The 24,817-nt window shown below is 38.7% G+C and overlaps 1 protein-coding gene across 1 annotated transcript in view; it reads right to left on the bottom strand.

Moving 5' to 3' along the window:
* Positions 1 to 23,906, bottom strand: part of WDR75 (WD repeat domain 75) — a 48,150-nt gene extending 24,244 nt beyond the window's left edge. Inside the window, exons 1-10 of the mRNA XM_059928324.1 lie at positions 23,809 to 23,906; positions 18,199 to 18,328; positions 12,434 to 12,499; positions 11,449 to 11,536; positions 7,228 to 7,352; positions 5,414 to 5,484; positions 4,343 to 4,462; positions 3,810 to 3,898; positions 989 to 1,147; positions 71 to 130 (exon numbers count right to left, since the gene is read on the bottom strand). Of these exons, the coding sequence (XP_059784307.1) occupies positions 71 to 130; positions 989 to 1,147; positions 3,810 to 3,898; positions 4,343 to 4,462; positions 5,414 to 5,484; positions 7,228 to 7,352; positions 11,449 to 11,536; positions 12,434 to 12,499; positions 18,199 to 18,328; positions 23,809 to 23,894 (994 nt within the window). The 5' untranslated portion in view covers positions 23,895 to 23,906. The remainder of the gene's footprint in view (positions 1 to 70; positions 131 to 988; positions 1,148 to 3,809; positions 3,899 to 4,342; positions 4,463 to 5,413; positions 5,485 to 7,227; positions 7,353 to 11,448; positions 11,537 to 12,433; positions 12,500 to 18,198; positions 18,329 to 23,808) is intronic.
* Between the last annotated feature and the right edge of the window lie 911 nt (positions 23,907 to 24,817).

Genomic DNA, 24,817 nt, shown 5'->3' with positions numbered 1-24,817 from the left:
TAGCTGAAATCAGACAAATATTCACTTTTAAAAATGTACACAATTCCACATCCACTGAGGTCTGTGATACCTTTCACTAGGCCTTGAATTACTGCAGATGCCTCAAGGTTTCGGTGAATGATTATCAGCTCTGTGGGTAAAATAAATAAATAAATAAACAAACAAACATCTAAACATAAATAGGTCAAACCTTCAAGGTTTTTTTTTTTTTTTTTTTAAAATGAATTTATATCATTCTGAAATATACCAGAATACAAAACAACTGAGTATGTTCAATTTCTTGGAGTGTTACTGGAAAATTAGGAATATATTTTGTGATTTAACAGAAAAACTAGGGGTGGGGATGAGGGCTTTTTCTGTTGGAGTCTCTAAGTTTTCTGCTGTGACTATGAATACATTAGAAGTGTTAATTCAGAAACTTATATGTCCCAAAAGAGACGGCTGTTTATTTTGAAATGAGTCACTGCACTACTGGATTGCTCAGTTATGCTCTCTTTTGAAGGGAAAGGAGGCAATGGGCACGGGATTTACATCTAAGCTGAGGTGTAACAGGATGACCAAATGCTGGGGAGGAATCAGAAGACTGCTCCATTTCTGTCAGAATCCACAGGACTCCCACACCGAGACAATGACTGTACCAAAGGAAAACCTCAGAGCATTCTTTCGAGAATGCCATTATATTGTGAAAACCTCCTTTATTCCCCCAATCATTCCACATGAAAAGGTTTTTAAATATAAGTGGCACAACAATAACCAAATACACTTAGCCCTACACTTTCATAAAAACAACTCTGGAAATGTTGGATTCAGGTGGCATCTTGGGGCAAGAGGGGTGGAGGAAAGAGGAGAAATGGAAGAGAAAAAAATGCTCCTTAAATCCTATGCTACTCTTAGTTTGAGGTCTCTTATTTTCCATCCCCTACAGATGCTAGCTAATTTATGACATTACACAAACTGTATTTCCTCATGACAACAAATTGAGACTTACTGTTATCGGAGTGCGAAGTACAGAAGAGATCCCCTGCTGGAGACACTGAGATATGTTCAATAGTAGCTCCTAAACGGGGGAGGAACTCCTTATTCTTCTCTGCTGCCTCTCGCCACTCTACGAGGACAGACTCACGGCCACCACTCAGCAGACTGCTGCCTTCTCATCCACCCAAAGAAATGAAAAGGACAGTGTTTGGGGGAAAAAACAGGAAGATATAATCGATGTTTTGATTTTTCCTATGTTAGAGAAATAAACTATTTAAAAAAACACGCAAACAAGTGTCTTTATATCTTTTAATATACTTGCAAGACAAAAGATTTAAAGATCACTGGTTCAGGGATTATTCCTTTCCAGTACTATGTGACTACTTTGTTGCTGACAAATTCTTCTGCCAATAACTAGAAAAACTGGATGAAACAAACATCCTCCAGGCCCAGCTGGCTTCACTAGTAAACTTTTCCAAACATTTAAGGAAGAAATAAACCAGTTTTACACTCTTCCAGGTAACAAAAAAGAAAGAACACTTCCCAATTTGTTTTGAAGACCAGCGTAATTCTGCACCAAAACTAGCACATCATTAAGAAAAGTACAAGCCAATTTCATAACAGATGAAAACTACCAAATGAAGTATCAGCAAGCTGAATCCAATGATATATTAAAAAGATAAGACATCACTGCAGGGTAAAATTTATTGTAAGCATGTGAGATTATTTTAACATTTGAAAAATAAACCAATGTAATGAACTCTACTTACAGAAAAAAGGGAAATAGATCATCAGTATCTTAACAGATGCAGAAAAAGTAAATGATAGAATTCTAGACCCATAATAAAAACTCTCAGTAACCTAGGAATTGATGAGACCTTTAAAATTTCATCAAGAATACTTACAGATAATCTATAGCAAATATTTTAGTGGTAAAACACTGAAAACGTTCCCCCTGTGTTGGGAACACCAATACCACTTTTATCCAACATTAACTTGAGGTCCTAGAGCACTGAAATAAGAAAGGCTTAAGAATCAGAAAGAAGTAAATAATAAATTAGATGCTCACAGACAGCATGACTGCGTTCAAAGCAGAGCCAAAACAGTTTATACTGTTAACATTTGCCTTAACTTATAAACAGTTCTCAAAAACCCTATAATTTGTAGTTTGTTTACACAGACAACTAATTTTCATTTCTTCTATTAACTCTCTCATACCTATACATTCACTGACAACCATGTACTATATTACTTCTCACAAATACTCACATGATTTAAAAAATAACATCAAGAATTGAACTCTCTAATAGCCAAGATGATCTGCAGTACTTCCTATATGAAAGCCATGGCTCACAGTAGAGGCACTTGGTATTCTCTTTTTTGAGTGCCAACTAATCTAACTATTCCTTCTTCCCCAAACCCCACCTGAGAAGGCCAATCCTGAATGTCCCAGGACTTAAGGCTAATAAGTAAGGCCATCACAGAAAGCTGTGACTAATAACTAGTGTGAGAGGAGGTGGAAAGATGCGTAAGGGCAACAAAACAGAGAAAAGTCACAGTGACAATATACATCAACGGGTCTTGGCCTTTGGGCATGGGCCACAGCAGAGAAAAAGAAACTGATGAGGAAGGGCAGAAGAAACCACCTTAGGTCAGGAGAGAATAACAACACTGCCTGAAATATTACAGACATATGTACACACAATGCCACAAACATACTCATTTGTATTTTTGGTGGGGAGGAGGGTGAAGATAAGAGTAGCCTATGTCTTTTATCCATAGGGTTAACACCCTCTTCATTCTTCTGTTCTTAGTTCCCATATGTCACAGCTGTACTCCTGCTGTACTACTCTAAGTGTGTCAGGTTGGGTCCCACCCCCATATACCAGTCACTGATCCCCCAAATCAAAAGCACAAGTAGGCTGAAGATGCCTCCTGCTTCCTGAGGCTCCACTGAGTTAAACCCAAGTAAGCCTGTAGGAATCTAGAGCAAATGGTACTAAGACTTGTCCTGCCAGTCTTTAGGAGGACCTACAGGAAGAAGAACCACCTTCTCCAGGCACGTAAACTTCTGGAGCATCTAGCACCTCCCCTCCCCCACCCCCTTAAGGACCAGTCAAAATGTACTGACATAATTTTCACCACATACGTGTGGGGATGCTAACGGTAACCAAAGACAAAATGTACTTCTCCAAATTTCTGTTGAAGGTCATCCTATTTCCAAGGAGGTATTTTTACGCATTATAGCCACTCTCATGCAGCTTGAATGGAACAAAGATCTGAATTAACTTAAAATAGTGAATGTGGCGATCTTACAGTTAAAAACAAACGTTCGAATTAGACCTAGGTCCAAATCCCACTTACGAGACACGTGACCTTAGGCAAGTTAGTTCTCAACTACAAATTTCACTTCCATCATCTGTAAAATGAGAATAATGATGCCTATTTTCAGAGTCAAGGATTAAATGAGATAATGGATGTAAAGCATCAGCACAGTCGTTTGCTCCTGATAAACTGTAGCTATACTTATGGACAACAAGCACTTAGCTATGTGCACATACATTAGAAAAAGAAAAGGAATATAATTTAAATAGGTTTATATTAACAAGAGACTTTATGACAGGTGTACACTTTGATACTCTGAAGAGCTGTGAAAACTTAAGCATATGGCATTGTGCTGAGCAAAGCCCAAAACACAGGGGTGATATACAAGTGCTTAAAAAAATTCATTTGGCTCATGCAATTCTAAATCTTTCAAACTATAAGTACAGTGAATTAAAATACTTGGTTCACATACTTTAAAAGTTCAGTTTAAGTCTTAAACTTGTACTTACCTGTCACTGAAAAAGCCAAATCCATAACCAAATCATGGTGCCAATGTAAACATGTGTATGTGTATTTCTTTTCATCATCAAAATTCCTCCTATTGGAGAAAACCAAAATTCTTAATTTGGCCAAAGGCGTATGTTTATCAAGTTTACTGGTCTTAATGTGCAAAAAGTACATTTTCTATTTCTAAACGAGTCACTTCTGCAAACAATAGGCCATCATAGTATTCTACTAGTTCAATATTCACTGTTACTCTCTCCTTTCTACTTAAAGGCTGACAAAAAGTTCTCTTCAATTAAATGATTAAGGACAAAATGGATTTACTCCTAGGGCCAAGGGTTGAAGTCCTAAAACAGTAAGTCTATGCAATGAAGAGTACAGTAATAAAAGAAAGGGAGGATGCCAGCAAAGCATCATCTCTATTATCGGCTGTTGCTTTTCAGTTCCATCCTTTTCCCTGCACCCAGGTATACCCCTTTTCTGCAGGACTAATCTAAAATAAATAAATGATTGCCAAGTTCTTCAAGAGTTAACTGACCAAAGACGAATTTTGCCATCCCTGTGACCAGTTGCTATGCAATCTTCCTTCGGGTGACATGCTACACATGTAAAATTGTTCTTCGCATGTTTCTTATTTCTTGATGATGATAAAGTAAACCTAGAAGAAAAATATTTCCCCTTGATTATTAAAGGCTTGGTAAGTGATGTTGTTAGGCAAAATGGAGGTCTCACCCTTATCAACCCAAACTGGTGAGCGCTCAGAATTCACTGAACATAAATGCACGATTTTTAAGAAAAATCATGACCAAGAATCAAGAATTTTGTTTTGTAAACATTTATTAATACACAATATAAATTTCATGTGAATAACATTCTACCATAGTAACTTGTCTATGGAGGCCACTGAGAGTGAAATAGAGAACAGACAGTTGTTCTTATGGTTTTCTGCCTGGGCAAAGTTTGTTTGAATTTCTCGTTAAAGCTAAGTTTTTAGCATGAAGTATGGACAAGCCTGAGAAATTATATCTGAGACAACTGGCTAATGTGTCCAAAGATGTCAGGATCCTTATACTGCAAAGGAAAACAAATGTTAATCTTGGCAGGGTAAAAGGGGAGAGGGGACAGAGTCATTTGAAGAGTGACTACTCATGCTTAGCACTAGTTTCTTTAAATACGTTCTCATTCATCCTTACAACTCTGTTAGGTAGAAATTATCGCCATTTAAAATACATGTTAATTTGAAGTGCAGTGAGGTTCAATGGACTAATCTGACTCATTTTAAACCCAGATATACCAAAGCCTATATTCATTCCTATAGCCATAAAATGACAATGTGGATCACCTAGGGAAAACTTTTCAAACCACATCCAATTTTGACACCAAGTATACACAGCAGAATCTAAGTGTGAAAGCGGTTTTGGGGGGAAAAGCTCCCTAGGATTTTGTGACTAACGATTCTAACCCACTGTGGGTTAAAAACTCTACCTCATCTTGTGGTTTCATAATTACTTGTAACATGAAACAGCTTTGGGTCACAGGTATAAGGATGAATAAAATTATAATGAACTCTTGAGTAACTAAAATAAAGCTATCAAAAAAGAATTCTTACCTTGATGTTGTTTTCTTTTTGAAAAAATAAACAGACAAGTAAAAGTCCCGTACTGCAGCAACATACTCTCCCTGGTATTTCAAAGAGAAGATAACATTCACAAAAATAGTCAACACCCTTTAAGAAGAAATATTATCATAAAAGTTAACACGGGAACAATAAACTTTTTGCAGACTGAGAGTATATTAGTATGAAATGATGTATTGGATTGGCCAAAGAGTTCATTTGGGTTTTTCCGTAAGATGTTATAGAAAAACCCAAATGAACTCTTTGGCCAACCCATATTACAGTTTAACTATGGAAAGGATACTCCTACATTTACAATAATCATAGAAAATTAAAAGATGAAAGTAGGCCCTAAATCCTAAAACTAGACTCTCTAAGTATAATGATTAAACTTTCTTCTATTAAGGCGTAATCTATACACCACAGAATGCAATGTTTGACGCGTGTATAACCATGTAACTACCATCAAGATTTAGGACATTTTCTTCACCTCAGGAATGCTCCATTGTTCCTCTTTCCAGTCACTCCCCAACGCCCCCACCCCTGTCAGCAACTACTGATTTCTATCACCATAGCTTACTTCTCTGCCTTTTCTATAACAGAATACAACCAGAATGGTAAATACACTTCATGTCTGGACTGTAGCTCAACATCACCTTTTTGAGATTCACCCCCGCTCTTATGTGCACCATTAGTTCCTTTTTACTGTGAAGCAGCATCCCAATGAACGCATATGTATCATAAATTGTTTACTCTCTTACTGATGAACACTTGGGTTATTTCCATTTTGGAGCTATTAATGAGTATTAATTATTCTTGTGCATGTCGTTTTGTGGTCATGTTTTCATTTCTCTACCTAGGAGCGCAACTGCTGGGTCACAGTAAAGGCATATGTTTAACTTTGCCCCATATCTTTCCACTACTCAGTACTGTCATTCTTTAATTTTATCTGTTCTAGTGGACCTGAAGTGGTATCTCACTGTGGTTTCAATTTGTATTTAACTGATGACTATGATGCTAAAGAATAATGACGTTTATAATGTAAAAGTGTTTTCTCTACTCTAAGAAATTAAACCTTTTCAGAACAAAGCCAAAATAATGCTACAAAACTTAAGACTAAAGAAACATGCCACCACAATGATATATAGGGGCTTTTGATGGTACTTGATTTTAATAAATTATGTGATTATTAACAACGGATGGCTAAATAAGTCATGGTATGAACATCATACAGTCACTATTTCTGATGAACATTTAAGTACACACTCATGCTGCAGTGTTAAGTGAAGAAAAAAAAGATAAAATCCTCAGACAATTATTCAATTTGAGAAAAGTTATTTTATACATTTAGGAAAAAGTCTAGAAAAAATTCCTCAAATATTACCACTGGTGAGATTTAATTTCTTCATTATATTTTTCTGTAATTTCAAAATTTTCTATAAGGGCATGTTATTTGTAGACATGGAGGTCATATTTTCAAAAGACACATATCTATAATCAAAGCATTTAAGTGGCTTCTACATGGTACAGGCTAAGAAGTACAGTACAAATGCCAAAACATTGATTTTTTTTGGGGACAATTATAGAGTTTACAAGAGCAAAAAGATACAATCTACAAAATTAGGGTAGTCCTAAAAAAATCTATACTACAAACACATGCTAAAGTAGTAAGACAGATTTCTTAGTTACTAACAAAAATATTGTAACTCAAGGCAATATTAAATCACTATAACATAAAATTCTCAGAGGAAAGACTGCAGGAAAGAGATTTTATGTACAAAAAACAAAACCAACAAAGCAAATTTTACCTCATTTCCAAAGGCAATGCACTTGGGTGACTGGTTTATATAATCCAAAACAAAGGAGAGCTCCTTAGCTTCTATTTCCTGACTTGATGATTTTGGTAGTTTCACTGAAACCAGCTGAAATACATCTAGCCAAAGGCAGCTATATTAATATAAAGCTTCTCTAGAGAAAGTGAAGATGTGCATTTGCTCATATAAAACTGTTAATTAGTACTCCAAAGTTAATTTGATGCTAAGATCATAATTCTAGGCTGTCTGAACAAGTTGTACTCTTCATTTGAATATACAAGTTTTAACTGGAAGGCTAATTCCACAACTCATACACACACACACACACACACACGCTTCATATATGTAGAAATAGAAAACAATTTGTTTTACTGGTGCATACTGCTTTCCAAAGTACTGAGACGAAAAAAAACAAAAAAACAAACCCAAAGTACTGAGATGAGCTTTAAGATGGAGATGGAATATGATACATTGGTGAACTGAGCAGCCAAAAGCAACAAACCATCTGAGAGGTTTCAGAAATGCTATGGGCTTGCCACACATTCATAGAATAAATCTCCTTTTCTGTAGAATTGGCATGCTCTTCTCTTTGCATTCCATTTAAAAAATTTCTCCTTAAGGGGAAATAGCTATATTTCACTATGCTATTTCCTTATCCTCCTAGACTTTATAATACACTGTAATACACTGATCTACCATTTTTTGTTTTCCAGCCTGATTATACGCTCTGAACTCAATTCTTCTAGCCTTTTCAGTCATCTCAAACTTTACATGCCTAAATCCTGAACTCTTATTTTCCTTTCTGAACTTAGTCTTCCCCCACATTGCCCACTGGAGGAAATGGCACCACCATTTACCTAGTTGCTCAGACTTAATCCTTGAGTCACCTTTGACTTCTCTCTCATGCCCCACACCAAACCAGCAGCAAACCCTGCTGGCTCTATCTTCAAAACACATCCAAGATTCAATAAATTCTAACCACCTCTGCCGCTACCACCTAGCCTAAAGCCATGATCCTGCTTCATATCCTAAGTGTTAGGAATAGTGATCTCTTAACAGCTCTTCCTACGTCCACCCTTGGTCCCCTTCAGTCTCTTCTCAACACAGAAGCCAGTGTTCTATTACTGCTAAGTCAGATCATGTCCCTCTTTTGCTCAAAAACCTTCAATGGCTTTTTGTCTATTCAGAGTAGAAGTCAGAGTCCTTCTAATCGCGTACAATGCTCTACATTATCCATTCTACTTAGGCTCACTCCAAGCTATCCTCCCTGCTATTCCTCAAACATGGCAGGAATGCTCTAGAATATGCTTCTCCAACACAGCTGCACAGCGTATTCTTCTTTCTCCCAGGACCTCGCCTGATCACTTATTTAATATGTATTCTTCCAGTGTTGCCTATTCCCATTCCCTGCTTTATTTTTCTCTAGAACACCTGTCATCTTATTGTATTATATGACTGATCTAGTAAGCTTAATGTCTGTTTAGTTCTCTGCAACCAGAACAGTATTTGGTACATGGTAAATGTTTAATTAGCTGGTGAATAAATTAATTACAGAGTCAAGAAATGACACCATATAAGATAACGTGTAAATAAAAGGTTCATTTGTTTTTAAACTAGAGAAGCATATTTCAATATGATTTATACAAATTTCTATCAGAGACTCTGGTTTTGGACTGTGGAACAAAGATGAAACAAATAAAGAAGTATATGTTAATATATATTTTGAGATGCCAGTCACAGGGAATCTTTTTCAAGCCTTTTTCACATTTTTATATAGTAACTAGATTTTCACAGGCTGAGTGCCCACGATGTGCCAAGTACTCAAGAGTAACACTAGATTCCACCATGAACAGAATTCAGATGACATTACAGCATTGGAAGTTTCCAGTTAGCTCCAAAAGGCTAATGACTTTAGATCTGAGTGAGACTTACTTTAGATCTACAGTTTTCTATACTGGCTTGCGCGTTAGACTCGACTGGGGGAATACTTAAATAGACAGGCCCCACCACAGAGAATCTTACATTTTAAGTTCCTTGGAGTGACTGTAATGTGTAGTCAGTGTTAAGAATCACTTGTCTTACTGATATGGATAAAAACTTTCATTACTGCTATTGGCAACTACCCCTCCAACTGAGGAATCATGCAGTGAGTATGGGGAGTGGCTACCAAACTAGAGTGATGAGCAGAACCACCTGGGGAGACACAAAAAAATGCAGATTCCTAGACCAAATCTCAGACCTAGTGAATCAATTGTCAGGGAGTTTAGAAACATGAATTTTTAGTAAGCATTTAGACAGACATTAAGAATTCACAGGGCTTCCCTGGTGGTGCAGCGGTTAAGAATCCGCCTGCTAATGCAGGGGATGTGGGTTTGAGCCCTGGTCCAGGAAGATCCCACATGCTGCAGAGCAACTAAGCCCATGCACCACAACTACTGAGCCTGCATTCTAGAGCCCTCAAGCCACAACTACTGAGCCCATGTGCCACAACTACTGAAGCCTACGTGCCTAGAGCCCATGCTCCACAACAAGACAAGCTACTGCAACGAGAAGCCCGCGCACTGCAACGAAGAGTAGCCCCCGCTCGCTGCAACTAGAGAAAAGCCGCACGCAGAAACAAAGACCCAACGCAGGGGCTTCCCTCGTGGCGCAGTGGTTAAGAATCCGCCTGCCAATGCAGGGGACACGGGTTCGAGCCCTGGTCCGGAGAGACCCCACATGCTGCGAAGCAACTAAGCCCATGCGCCACAACTACTGAGCCTGTGCTCTAGAGCCCGTGAGCCACAACTACTGAGCCTGCATGCCACAACTACTGAAGCCTGTGCGCCTAGAGCCCATGCTCCACAACAAGAGAAGCCACCACAATGAGAAGCCTGCGCACCACAACAAAGAGTAGCCCCAGCTCGCTGCAACCAGAGAAAGCCTGCGCTCAGCAACAAAAAGACCCAACACAGCCAAACATTAAAAAAAAAAAAAAGACCCAATGCAGCCAAAAAGAAATAAATTTACAAAAAATAAAAAACTCCCTAAAAAAAAAAAAAAAAAAAAAAAAAGAATTCACATTTTCATATACAGAACAGAACCTAAATATTCAAAAGTGCTACTTTAAAATAGTCATCTGGTAAGGCAACTTAATTATTTTAAGAAATACACTGCCATTTCCAAAACATTTTTTGGCATGTCCCTTAGAGGTGGTTTATGGGCCACATCAGAAAACTAAACTTACAGCTTTTATTCTTTCATGTCACATTTTTGATAGATAAAAATATTACTCATTAACAGAGTTGGCGCCAAACGACTTTTAGCTAAAAAAGATTTAGCTTCACAGTTTTGACTATTCTCAACTTACTTAAAACTCCATGATATAACAATCCGTAAATTTGTTTTAACAAAACAAAAAAACAACAAAACTCCCTGAATCCCAAACAAACAAAAAAACCACTACCAGAACAACAAAACAAAACAAAAACCAAGCCAATGCCCGCCCCCGCTCCCCCCGAAGGATTCACTTAGCTAATGAGCTGTGAGCCAATTTAGCTGACTGCCCAGTAACCACTTTAAAGCTGGTCTGTACTCTGAATTCTGAATACAACTTTATTTTAAGGAGGACAACACGGGGGGACTGGCATTCTTGAAGTCCGAGATTAGAAAAATTCTTCGGATATATCCTTCATGTCAATGTTAAATGTATTAAATTTACTGCTAAAGGACAATTATTTGTAACCACTGAAGATATTCTAGAAATCCTTAAATGCTCTGAAACATGGCAGTTTCAATGGAATAATGTTCCAATGATAATGAAAATATAATAATAATTTAGCCACACTATTAGTTCCTAATCACCTGTTTTCTATACCATTTCCTCCAGATTCAAGATCAACAAATGGGTGTTCAGTGATGGGTAAAGTAATAGTGATGCTTAAGAATGACAGATTTAAGGTCAGTAGGAAGACACATATAGCTCAAAACAGCTTTAAAATTGGAGTTATGCTGTCCACTATCACAGCCATTTATTAAGTAATCATTCCCGCATCAATATTTCAGAAATAATACAAAGCCTCCCCCAAATGAATGTAACAGTGATGAAACCAATTTAAAAGCCAGCTCCAAAAACTTAACTTCAGACTAAAACCAAAATGTTAAATTTGAGACACTGTAAAACGTAGAGAGCCACTCAATGCTACATATGTATAAAAAAAATTAATTATACTATACCTGGTTTTTCTTTATTTATTATAACAAAGACAGAATCCTCACAGGCAAGAGCAAAGAGGGCATGAAGTTTACATCCAACTATGAAAGTCTGAAAGATAAAAAGCACCATATTGTTCATTCTGTGCACCCCCCATAAGTTCCATAACAGGCAGGGATTTTTTTTTAATCCATTTTGCTCACTGCTATATTGCCAACATCAGAAGAAAACCCGGCCTATGGAGACACTCAATACATATTTGTTGAATAACCTTTTAAGTTAATACATATATAGATCTACCAGTTTCTTATCAATGGTTTTACAGTATTCTACTGAATGACTATCAAATTTTAACTGACCTCAAGATTATATTCAATTTTTTTTTTTCTACCATGAACAATGTTTTAAGAACTACATATACCTGCCATTATTTCAACAAGAGATTCCTAAAGGTGAAATTGCTGGAGCAAAAGGTATTTATTCATTTTCAGTTTCATTCTCATTGACTGTGTACAAAAGTGTCTATTTCTCTATACTTTATCACTGTATTTTTTTCAATCTGCAATTTGGATAAAGTGACAGGGAAAAATGCTGTGTTATCTATTAATTTACATTTAATTATTAACAAGGTTAAGCATCTTTTCATGTTTATTGGCTACTTGTTATTTCTTTTCTGTGTATTACATATTCTTAATTTATACCAATTTTTTTCCCATTGGGTCATTAGTTTTTCCTTATCGGTTTTTGGTAACTTTTTGTGTATTAGGGATAACAGCTCTCATAAATATTTTCTTTCAGTTTCATTGCTCATTTTTTGGTTAAAAAAGTTTAAAATGTTATATAGTCAAATTTATCGTTTCTTTTATAGTGAGTGAATTTCATGATTTGTTTAGGAAGGCTATCTAAAAGATTGGGCCTTATGGAAGTATTCAATAAATAATATGTCTGTCATTAAATTATGTTGCCATTCTTCTTCACATAATGAAAATGGAAGCTCAATCCACGTACCTTTATCAAAATGCCATCTATATAGTCCCACAGTTTAACTGTGCCATCAAAGGAACATGAATACAGCTAGAAGGGTAAAAATAGTACAAAACTGATTAAAAAAAAGAACTACATTAAGATATCAAGTAACTTAACTGCTGATACAGAAGGCATTGCCTGTTCATTAATTCATTATCAGCTTTAAAGAGGTGAAATCATTTATTTATATTGTTTTTGCAAAATAAAAAATCTTATCACAGCTCTTTGTAGAAAGCAGACCTATCAATTTCAACTTTTAATTAAAATAAAGAAAAAAGTCAACCCTCTGTCTTCAAGAGGGAGATGGTAAGGTACTGAGTTATGAAAAGCACTTGAGAGCTTGTTGCTATTTTCCCAGAGCCCAGTCCTTTATCAGCAGAACTGCTTTTATCTTACATTGGTATCAAAGGAGTGTCTCTCAAATGATCTGAGAATGTCCTTTTTTTAAAAAAAAGTTTCCAACCCATCACGGACCAATATTTTTGTAAACTACAACTTAAGTTATTATGTACTTGGATGCTGTGGCAATGTCAAAGTGCCCTAAAGTTTTAGACACTCAATTTCTATACTTATCTCATTGCAGACCTGTAACCAATGGTTTGTGGCACTGGTCTGTGGGCCATACTTTGGTACCACCAGAATGCCTCTGTAGCATGTTTTTATTTTTGTCCCAGCAGACTGAGTTTTACTAAGGTCACACTGGATTTTTTCGTTGCTGTTAGTGTGAAAACACTTTACTTAAAATTTTGAGTTTTTTGAAAGAAAGATGGTAGAGTAGGAGGACGTGGAATTCACCTCCCACCACGAACACATCAAAAATACATCTACATGTGGAACAGTTCTCACTGAAAACTAATTGGAAACTGTCAGAAAGAATCCTATACAACCAAGGCTGTAAGAAAGATCCACATGGAATGAGGTAGGCAGGGAAAAGAAGCAATCAGGTCGGGACCTGTTCCACTGGGAAGGAACACAGAGGACAAAGGAGATTACATGGGCAGAGATCTGCCCTGCGGAGTGAGTGAGCGGTTTGAGTCACATACTGGGTGCTCCAGTCCTAGGGTCTGACACAGGGAAGGCAAGTTCCCTTGGCTGAAGTGCCGCTGGGACTAACAGTAGGGCAGTGGGAAGCCTGGATTCCACTCAAGAGGAGAGCACACATGTGGGCTTGCTCCTGAGGAAGAGGGTAGATTGAAGACTGCCTTAGTGGCTGCCTGGTTTCCTGTGACCGCTCCAGTACACGCTCCAGCCCTGCTTACTTCATGACGCAGCTCCACATTGGAGAGAGGCCTGCCGTGACTGGGGAGAGAGCTTGGCTGTGGAACACAGAAGCAACCTAGCACCTCCATCTCTAGCCCCACCTCTAACCAAGGTGACAGCTGCCAGCACACCCCGAGGAAAGATGTGACTTGTAGTTCATGTCAAAGCCAGCTCTCTTACCAAAGGCACTGAGCACATGCAGACTGCATAGGGATGCTCCCACATAAGGATACCCCTTCAAGACCGGGATAAGTAACCAGTTCACCTAAATTCATAGAGACAGAGAAAGTTAAGCAAAATGAGAAGACAGAGGAACTGGTCTCAAAAGAAAACCCCTGAAAAAATTAATGAAACAGAAATATACAATCTACCAGATAAAGAATTCAAATCGTTAGTAATAAGAACGTTAACTGAATTAGGGAAAAGAATAGATGAGCACAGTGAGAATTTAAACAAGGAACTAGAGGAAATAGAACCACAAAAACACCCACTCAGAACTGAAGAATACAGTAACTGAAATGAAAAACATACTAGAAGGAATTACAGCAGACTAAGTGATACAGAATGCACAAGTAATCTGGAAGAGAGAATAATGGAAATCACCCAAACAGAAGAACAAAAAGAGAAAAGAAAGAAGGAAAGAAGGAAGGAAGGAAAGAAAGAAAAAGAAAGTAAGAACAGCTCAAAGATCTCTGGGATAACATCAAGAATACCAACATTCACAATATAGGGCACATTATAGAGGTCCCAGAAGGAGGAGAGAGAGAGAATGGGGTCTAAAATGTATTTGATGAAATTATGGCTGAAAATGTCCCAATCCTGAAGAAGGAAACAGATATCCAGGTACAGGAAGCACAGAGGGTCCCAAACAAGATGAACCCAAACAGAAAACCCTAAAGTCTCCACTGAAACACGATTAGAACTAAAAAGTGAATTCAGTAAAGTTGCAGGATACAAGATTAATATACAGAAATCTGTTGCTTTTCTATACACTAATAATGAACTACCAGAAACAGAAGAAAAAACAATCCCATTTAAAATCACATCAAAAAGAATAAAATACCTACAAATAAACTTAACCAAGGAAGTGTAAGAGCTATACTCTGAAAACTATAAAACACTGAGAAGAAAACCGAAGATGATACAATGAAATGGAAAGATATCCCACGTTCCTGGATTGGAAGAATTAATATTGTTAAAATGTCCAAACTACTCAAAGCAATCTACAGATTTAATGCAATCCCTATCATGACATTTTCAACAGAACTGGGACAAATAATCTCAAAATTTGTATGGAACCACAAAAGACCCCAAATTATTAAAGCAATCTTAAGAAAAAAGAACAAAGCTGGAGGTATCATGCGCCCTTGCTTCAGACTATACTACAAAGCTATAGTAATCAAAACAGGATTATACTGGCACAAAAACACAACACAGATCAGTGGAACAGAATAGAAAGCCTAGAAATAAATCCACATACTTATGGCCAATTAATATACAACAAAGGAGGCAAGACAGTCTCTTCCATAAGTGGTGCTGGAAAAACTGGACAGCTACATATATAAGATTGAGATTAGAACATTTCCTCACACCATATACAAAAATAAACTCAAAATGGATTAAAGATATAAATGTCAGGGGCTTCCCTGGTGGTGCAGTGGTTGAGAATCTGCCTGCCAATGCAGGGGACACGGGTTCGAGCCCTGGTCTGGGAAGATCCCACATGCCGCGGAGCAACTAGGCCCGTGAGCCACAATTACTGAGCCTGCGTGTCTGGAGCCTGTGCTCCGCAACAAGAGAGGCTGCGATGGTGAGAGGCCCGCACACCGTGATGAAGAGTGGCCCCCACCTGCCGCAACTAGAGAAAGCCCTCACACAGAAACGAAGACCCAACACAGCCATAAAAAAAAAAAAAAAAGATATAACAGTCAGACTGAAAACCATAAAACTCCTAGAAGAGATGATAGGCAGAACACCCTTTGACATCAATTGTAGCAATACATATTTTTTGATCTGTCTCCTAAGGCAAAAGAAATAAAAGCAAAAATAAACATACGGGACCTAATTAAACTTAAAAGCTGTTGTACAGCTAGGAAACCATAGACAAAACAGAAAGACAACATATTGAATGGAAGAAAATATTTGCAAACGGTATGACTGATAAGGGATTAATTTCTAAAATACATAAACAACCCATACAACTCGACATCAGAAAGATAAACAACCTAAAGAAAAAAAAAAGATAAACAACTTGATTAAAAAATAGGCAGGAGATCTGAACATTTTTCCAAAGAAGATATACAGATGGCTAACAGGCACATGAAAAGATGCTCAACATCGCTATTAGAGAAATGTAAATCAAAATCACAATTAGGTATCACCTCACACCTGTCAGAAGAGTTATCATCAAAAAGTCTACAAATGACAAATGTTGGTGAGGATGTGGCGAAAAGGGAACCCTTCTACACTGCTGGTGCACCCACTACTGGAAAACAGTATGGAGGTTCCTCAAAAAACTAAAAACAGAACTACAATGTGATCCAGCAATTCAACTCCTGTGTATATATCTGAAAAAATAAAAATAGTAATTTGAAAAGATACATGTACCTCAATGTTCACAGTAGCGTAATATTTACAACAGCCAAGACATGTAAGCAACCTAAGTGTCCACCAACAGATGAAGGGATAAAGAAGATGTGATGTGATATATATACTCAGCCATAAAAAAGAATAAAATTCTGTCATTTGCAACAATATGGATGGGCCTAGGAGTATTATGCTTAGTGAAATAAGACAAAAAGAAAGACAAACAAATACTGCACGTTATAACTTATATGTGGAATCTAAAAAATAAAACAAATGAATATATATAACAAAACAGAAAGACACTCACAGATACCGAAAACAAACTAGTGGATACCAGTGGGGAGAGAAAAGGGGGAGAGGTAAGATAGGGGTACTGGATTAAGAGATACAAACTACTACGTATAAAACAGATAAGCAACACGAATATATTGTACAGTGCATGTAAATATAGCCATTATTTTGTAATAACTTTAAATGGAGTTTAATCTTCACTACTGAAGAATCACTATATGTACACCTGAAACAAATATAATATTGTGAATCAACTCTACTTCAATTAAAAAAAAAAGTGGCAATTTTAAGATTTCTTCCAGGGAGGACATGGAATCACAGAATTGAAATAAAAAATGATGGATAAGAAAATATTACCTATTCAAGCAAAAGAATTATATTAGATAGAAAATATACACCAGCATTACTATATATAACATGAATCATAAACACAGATCAGTAAAATATAACAAGGCAAACAGAATCACTGTAAGACAATGGTTATACACAAATACTGTGAGTTCAGAGTCCACAGAGTCTCTGGCACCCACCCCTTCACCTCAACCAAGCCTGTTGTTAAATTTGGTAATATAGACTTCATAAATTCCAATTTTAATTTTCTTTTCTGCTACAAAAAACATTCAAATGGTACACATAACCATAACCTCTTTTCTCAAGTCCTCAGAGGACAGCAAGGACAAAATGTGTGCTTGAACCCTGCAGAAAAGCTACTTAACTATGATTTTCCAGAGTAGCTCATTTAATTTTAGAAAGAAAAGATCAGTGTTAGTGTTACTTTATGCCCTACTTCTTTTATGACAACACAGTGAATGGCAATGCAAATCCATTCTTAAATCAAGCAGTAACTGTCAAGTTGGCTGAGACTAATCCAGAAAAGGGGAACTTGATCAAAAACTAGAGCAAGTATTTTTGAGATAACTCTCTAGCAGCTTTGCTGACACTTAAGAACAGAATTAAAATGACCATTTTATTGTTGATTTCTGAAAAGCAAGGGCTGTTTTGTGGGGAGAGTGGGAAGGTGCAGACTCCACTAGATCCCCAAGTTTGTCCTGAAATTAACTGGTTGATCCACTGAATAAAGAATCCCTTCTTCTTGTCTAGATACTGGCCCTAAGATTCGGTGACATCTGCATTAACACTAAAGAGCCTCGTCTCTAAAGAAATAGATCTACAACATCAATACCTCAAAGATGCATTCCAGAAACCAAAGAGTTCGGAGGTCAAATAAATTTGAGAAACACCCAAGACTATATACCCCTTCTGGATATTCACCACGCATATAAAGGACTTGAGAAGACCTATAATCAAGAAATTCATTTAACTGTGCCAAATCCTGAATTTCAGAAACTATACAAACAAGAACCCCTTCTTTCAAGTAACACCTATTAGCATCCTGTGAACAAATGGTTCACAGAATACACCATGAACAATGTAGTTCTAGGCTGTGACCCTGTTTTAATAATTAAAAATAAGTGAAAACTATACTAAATCAGAAAATCAAAATAGATATTTCCATGATCATCACCTAGAAAGCTTCCCAGCCAAATTCAATTCAAATTTTTCTGGCAACAATAAAGCCAATATTAAAATATTTGACTGTAAATTAACACCTGTAGATGGTTCCTGGGGTTGAGCTGGATTCCAGTCACCAGATTTCTGTGCCCTTGCAATATATGTACACATTCTTCTGTAGCTGTGCTATAAACTTTAATAAAGTCTCCAGAGACACAGAAGACATACCTGGAAATAAGAGAGAAAAATAAGAATCACATACTGTATAGACAGCATAATCTTTTTATTGTCCATGAAAAACAAAACAAAACAAAAAACAAAGCTATAACATGCAACAGAGATATCTTTCAAAATAATAGTTTAAGACCTGTATTTCAAATTGTGCTGCTTAAGCCTATGGGGACATCTGAGGTCGTTTAGTTCACGAATTCTGGAAGTAGATTAATGATGCCAAAGTCATACCTCTGACCTGTTCCAGGGGCAGAGGCTGTATGGAATCATCCTGCAAAAACAGCCAACCTAACCAAGCTGCCTGCTCACTAATGGATGCAGACACTGTGCTACGCCTTCACTATCAGGTTTTATTCTGCGGTGGTTCTGCTAACAGCAGCGTCTTCCCCTGTCCTCCAACTCTCCATCATTCATTGCACAGACACCAGCTTACAAATACGAAGTCAAATATTCTCTCTAGTCAGTGAGGTCTCAGACTTTATGATCGTTCTTTTTCTTACTCCCAAAAAGCTGACTTCGCTTTTGTTTTTCTGGATTTGTGGCTTTCTTCCATATATCAGAGTCTACTAAATTATTAACTGTGGTTAACCTGGGGTAATATTTGTTTAACTTTTTTCATAATAGATATACCCATAAGACAAAGCTCAGAACTGCAAATCTTCTAGCATCAAATAAAAAACGTTTGCTCTGTGCCTATTACATCTGACAGCGTACGTGTCTAACATGGTGCTTTCTCATATATCATAGAAGGTACAAACCACAGAATTCTTAGGCTGGACCTCTTTGTGCTCCCAAAGTACCCAAGGCATGATTTGATCTGGGTACTTTCAAACTGTGTTGAAATTCCTCATTTATGTAAATATCCATCTCCCTTATCTGGCCATATGCTCCTATAGGGCAGAGGCCCTATTTATCTTTGATTTTCAATGTCCAATCCAGTTTGTCAAACAGAACATGCCTGATCTTCAAAGGTTTTATAAACTATTTAGATAAAATGAACCAGTAAAAAAATTATTACAAAATAATCAAAGGGTAAATCTTCTAATGCTGACTGGGGTTGCTACTATCCTATTTTATCATTTTTAAGACACTTGATTTTCACATGTTCACCTCTCTAAAATCAGGATGCATCTTAAAAGTGCTGTAACCAGGGGCCATGGTTGTGTTCAACTGTTTGTAAGATCAACAAAGTACAAGCAACAAAGCAACCGAGGTATATGGATTCCCCTTTGGCTGGATCCTCCTCTCCATTCCCATGAGTACCATAGTTCTTACCATCTCCTGTCTGGACCACTCTTAAGGGCTTCCTACAGTCTCCAGGTGTGGCCCTTTGATTCAACCTTTCGTACTCATACCAGACTAATTTTACAAACTTGACCATATTACTTCCTTAAATAAAGATAAAATTAAATTAAAATCCTTCAGTGTTTTCTTACTGCCTTCAGGATATGATCCAAATTCCTACGTTTGACTCCAGTCTGACTGGAAATACTTTTTCACTTGAACAGCAGGTTAAGTGGTTCAAAACTCCAACGACCTCCTCACTCTCCCCTGCTCTCCATTAGCATCAACAAGTCCTTTAGGCAGAGTTTCCTGGAGATGTTGGTGGGTGAGGGGGTACTGCTGTTTGCCAAGAAAACTCCCCCTAACGGATTCTGATATTCTTCCCCAGTGGAAAGTAATTTCCTCTCTCCTTGCTCCTCAGCAGGGAATAATGACTTCAACTGTTTGAATGCAAACCTCTAGAGAGAACACTCTCCACACTTGCACATTCTGCTATCTACTGAGAACGCTTTCTTTCCGACTACTTCTTTAACATTCAGCTCAGGGGTCTTTCCACTGGAAGCCTTCCCTCATCTTATTCCAGATCAGCACCAGTCCTAACGTGCTTCTGCAGGGTGCGGGGCTTAACTCTATCCCAGCACTTTCTGCACGGTGTTATGAGAGAACTTCCCCTCCTTGAGGGGAGGAACTGTGTGTTTACTTACTTCAAATAATAACAGAAACAGGGTGTGGTAGAAAAGGAGGCATTTTTAAGAAGTCAAACACAGATGGGTTCGAATGCCAGCTTTACTATGTACAAGGCTGAATGACGTTGAAGAATTTACCTAACCTTTCTAAACCTCGCTGTTCTCCAGTCGCAGGGTTATTATAAGGATTAAATGAAACAATGCAGCAAGTGCAAGCTTGGCATATACAGCAAACACTCAATAAATGGTTCTGTAAAATGAGGATAACAATACCTAAACCATGCAGACAGGGGTGCATGTAAAGCACCACCACAATGCCTGTCACACAGGACTCAAATCATCTTTGTTAATCAAGTGGTGAAGTAAGAAATTAGGGATGTTTTCAAGCAGGAATCAGGATTTAAATGAGGTTCTGAAGGATGCATGATTTAAGGGCTGGGAAAGAAAAAGAGCAACATAAAAAACAGTAGGGAAATAACAACACGGTACCTACGAGAGACAGGGAATGTACCTATGTAAGTAGCAAAGTGTGCATAATGGGCACTAGCAGGAAACACAACCCCATAAGCAGAGTTGAGCTAGATCAGGGAAGGCCCTGAAAGCCAGACATAAGAGCTATAGTTAAGGAAGGCAACAGAACCCTGTTACAGGGTTCTGAGCAAGACGAGGAATAAGAGTTACAGTAACGTAACAGCAGCAGTATCCAGAACGATCTGCAGGGAAAAATACTTAGTCAGGGACATCGATTCTGTGATAATTTAGAAATGTAAAAGGCAAGAATGACCCACTGTTTTAGTTTTCTATACCCTAGTAACCTACTGCTATGATACATAGCACCATATAACTGTGGGAGGCAACAGGGTGTGATGCAAACAGTGCCGGACTGGGAGTAATACTTGATAGGGGGATGCCAGGTCCTTTCATGTACACCTCACCTCCCTGCTTGCCTCTCATGATAACGCACTCAAGTAGGCAGAGCAGAGTTTTGTCCTAGTTCTAAGAGGACCTAGTGACCAAGAGAAAGCAGTTAAAATTCCACGATTCTGTTGTTTCATTTACTATTTCAGCTTTTTTGATAAACTCCTTGAGGTAAAATACAAAATTATTTTATTCCCCTTTGTATAAGTTAGCCAATCCCTGTGGCAGCTTTTAGATAATATTCAAGTCCTTGGTGAATTCATTATAACCCTGTTAATTTGCCAGAAAACTGGTTTAATTATTAGCTTCTATATATATGAAAAAAAATGTATCTCTAAATCTCGACCAAGTTCCTATCCTGAATTTCTGCCTAAACACCTGCTACACCCACCTGGCTGTTATAAAGGTACTTTAAACTCAACAGGCACATGTGAACCCTACATCTTCTCCTTGTTAATCCTAATTGCTAAATCACTCCAAAACTCTGTCTTTTCATCTTCATTATTATCTTAATTCTGGCCAAAATCATTTCTTGCTTGGATGCCTGCATTAGTCTTCTAATACCTGGTTTATAATGTTCTAGACTCTTCTCCCACCACTTCCCTTCAGCCTATGCTGCAAGTATACTGACCTTATGCACATGACACCCCTCCCCCGCCCCAATTTCAAGTTGCTCACTTTGCCTGGTTGCCCTCCCCCCCAGCATCACGGAAGGGGCAAACTCCTGTTAGTTTTGCAAGATCCTACCGCTGAAGGGAAACTTTCACTGTGTAACTCCTCCTTCTGTGCCATCACTGCACCTTGAATATGCTAGCCTAGCCACCTCTCGTCTCTCCATCACATACTGTATAGTTTTATAGAGTTCTCAGATTAATATTCTTGAGGAAACACAATCATGTTATCCCGCCTCCCCCCTCCCCACCAACACCTTATCTGCAGAATAAAAAAATACACTCTCTTTGGACCAAACAACCAAGAACTGACTCTATGTTCCCTTTAGAACCTCATCTCCCACTAGCTCTCTTCATATACCATTCCTACAAGCTAACTGTACCACAGTCCTCATGCTTATACTGTGCCCCCTAACTGGAATGCCTTCCATCCATATCCCCTAGTCAAAATACCATCCATCCATCTACGTCTAGCCTATACATCACTTCCTCATCAACCTTCTCCATCCTTCCAGTTTGAAGTACTCTGTTTCTTATGGGATCCCAAAGTGCCACTGTATGAAACATCTGTTACTGATTATCTCCTTTTCCTCACTACACTGAAAGCTCTTGAAGGTAGTAGGATCAATCCTGGTATTATCTTAGTTTTTGTCATCGCAGCTTGTTATAAATACACAGCTGATAAATACTTAAAAATGAATTGTAGGACTAATCAATTTTCACTAATCAAGTGAAATACAATGGATCCCAGTACAATGAATGAGATATACAAACAGTACACTGGAGGAAGAAACTGGATATTAAGTCCAAAGTGGCAGAACTTTGGCAATCTCTTGAAGCCTTAGTTTCTTCCTCTGATTCACAAGATGAGTATCGACAAAGCCCTCTTTATTGTAAAGACCAAGGATTTTTTTTTGCCTCTAAGGCAGTTTATGAAAGCTCCTTCAAGTCATGCATGCATTCAATAACTATCTGCCATACACCCATGAACAAGACATTGTGGGGCATACAAACTTTCATAAGATACGACTTCTACTTTTCTAAGCTAGAAAGGGTTTTTACTAAGTGTCTCTCTATCCCTGAGTGACTTGAAAACGTTTTTTTACATTGTGTCACTTCTAGATGATGTTGACAATAGAGCAATGATGGTGACAGCTGACGTATATTGAGCCATTAAGTGCTAGGCATTGTTTGACTTGCTTTATTTGTATTGTATTAAGGCATTTAATCCTCTCAACAACCCTACGAGATGGATTACTAAATATTATTCCCTTTTCATAGATGAGGCAACTGAGGCAGAGATTAAGAACCTTGCGAAGGGCACACAATGGATGAACTGGGTTTAGTTAAGCTTTCTAGCTACACTGAGCTCCTGAGGAAGGGGACCAGGGCTTACGCGTGTTTTTATCCCACACAGAATCTAATGTCAGTTTTTACGCAGAGCTCCAAAAAGGTGGCCAAAATGCCTTTTTAGGGAGTAGGGAAGTGTGGAGAAATCAGAATCTTTAATCATACAGTAATTCCAAGTCACGATTCGGTCCGAAAAGGGGATACTCCTCGTGGTTTTGCAAGAGCAGTGGCGTACAAATCCGTGCCCGGACCATTTTCCAGCCGCCCCAACGCCGAGCCGATTCTAGACACGTGGGTCCGCCCGGGGGCCCCTCAATCTACCTGCAGGTCCGGGGACGGGGGAAGCGCGCCCCAGCCTGAGGTGCTACGGAACTAAGGGGTTCTGAGTCCTCTTACAGCACACGGGCACCAGTTACCTCCCGCTAGCCCTGCGGTCTCCCGCACGCGCGTCCCCTCCCCGAGCCCAGAACCGCCTGCTGGTTTGTCCAGACGCGCCCGACAGTTCTTTCTCCCCAACCCCCAGGGACTCACGCCCCTCAGCTGGGCCGGCAATGCGTGGACCTCTTACTTAGAATCCGCAGAGAACACCGCTCTCCTGAAGTTCAACTCGCTGCCGCCACAGCGAACCACGCGGAGCCTCTCCTCCTCCACCATCTTCGCGCAAGCGCAAAGACTCACTGTCGCCGGCCCCGCCCCGAGCTTCCCCGACGGAAGCCGGTTGATAGGGCGTTTGCCCCTGCTCACAGACCCCCAACCTCGCAGGGCTCCTCTAGGCCTCAGTCTCCATGGTAGTTCTCAATGGTAAGACCCAGCACCTGTGCGGCCATCTTTGGTTTGGGCATCGTCAAATTAGGACATGTGAAAAAAGGAAAAAGCGAAACACAGAATGCATTTATATTAGATCCCTCTAAACTTTTATTTAGAAAAGATAAATTTCTCTCCGGACTTGTTAATCTAACTTTAAAGTTTCTTACGCCGGAAGGGAAAGGTGGCCCGAAGTGTGTCAGATGACCGCCAGTCCTTTCCCATACCCCGCCAGGCTTCGCCTTTCTCTTAACTTTGATTCGGGAGCTGCGAGATGACGCCAGCGTTTTGCGCCAACAGCATTCGTGGTCGCGCAATTGAGTTCTTGGTTGGAAAGGTAGCGTTCTCTTTTTTGCACAGGTGTTAGCTCCTCTCGTTAGCCGTCACTTTGTTCTGTTCCTCTGAGCAGAGCATACGTTCCTACAGAATCTTCACAGCTCCAAGAGGCTTGCTTTTTCCTTTGGACACCCGGCTCTTACTCCGGGATTCTGGTTCCTATTTCTCTCCCTGGTTCATTGGACCTTCTTGGCCGGTCTGACATTGCACTCTACCCTGGCCAAGTTCCAGGGCCGCTGCTCCCTGGTTTGCTACTGTTTTGTGCGTGTTGCCGTGGTTTTAGCTTCCGCAGTTAGTCGACCGAAGCCCTGAACTCTGAGAAAGTTTATGCCTCCATCTCCATTCCTTTTTATAAACTTACGTGTATCATTTTCGTGGCCCCAGTATATTAGAAGGTGCTTATCTTCCTTCCTCCCTTCCTTCCACCAATCCCCTCT

Source organism: Balaenoptera ricei, chromosome 7 (genome assembly GCF_028023285.1).
Source record: "Balaenoptera ricei isolate mBalRic1 chromosome 7, mBalRic1.hap2, whole genome shotgun sequence".
Lineage (NCBI taxonomy): Eukaryota > Metazoa > Chordata > Mammalia > Artiodactyla > Balaenopteridae > Balaenoptera > Balaenoptera ricei.
The sequence above is the reverse complement of the archived record's forward strand: the minus strand, read 5'-3'. Positions and strand labels throughout refer to the sequence as shown.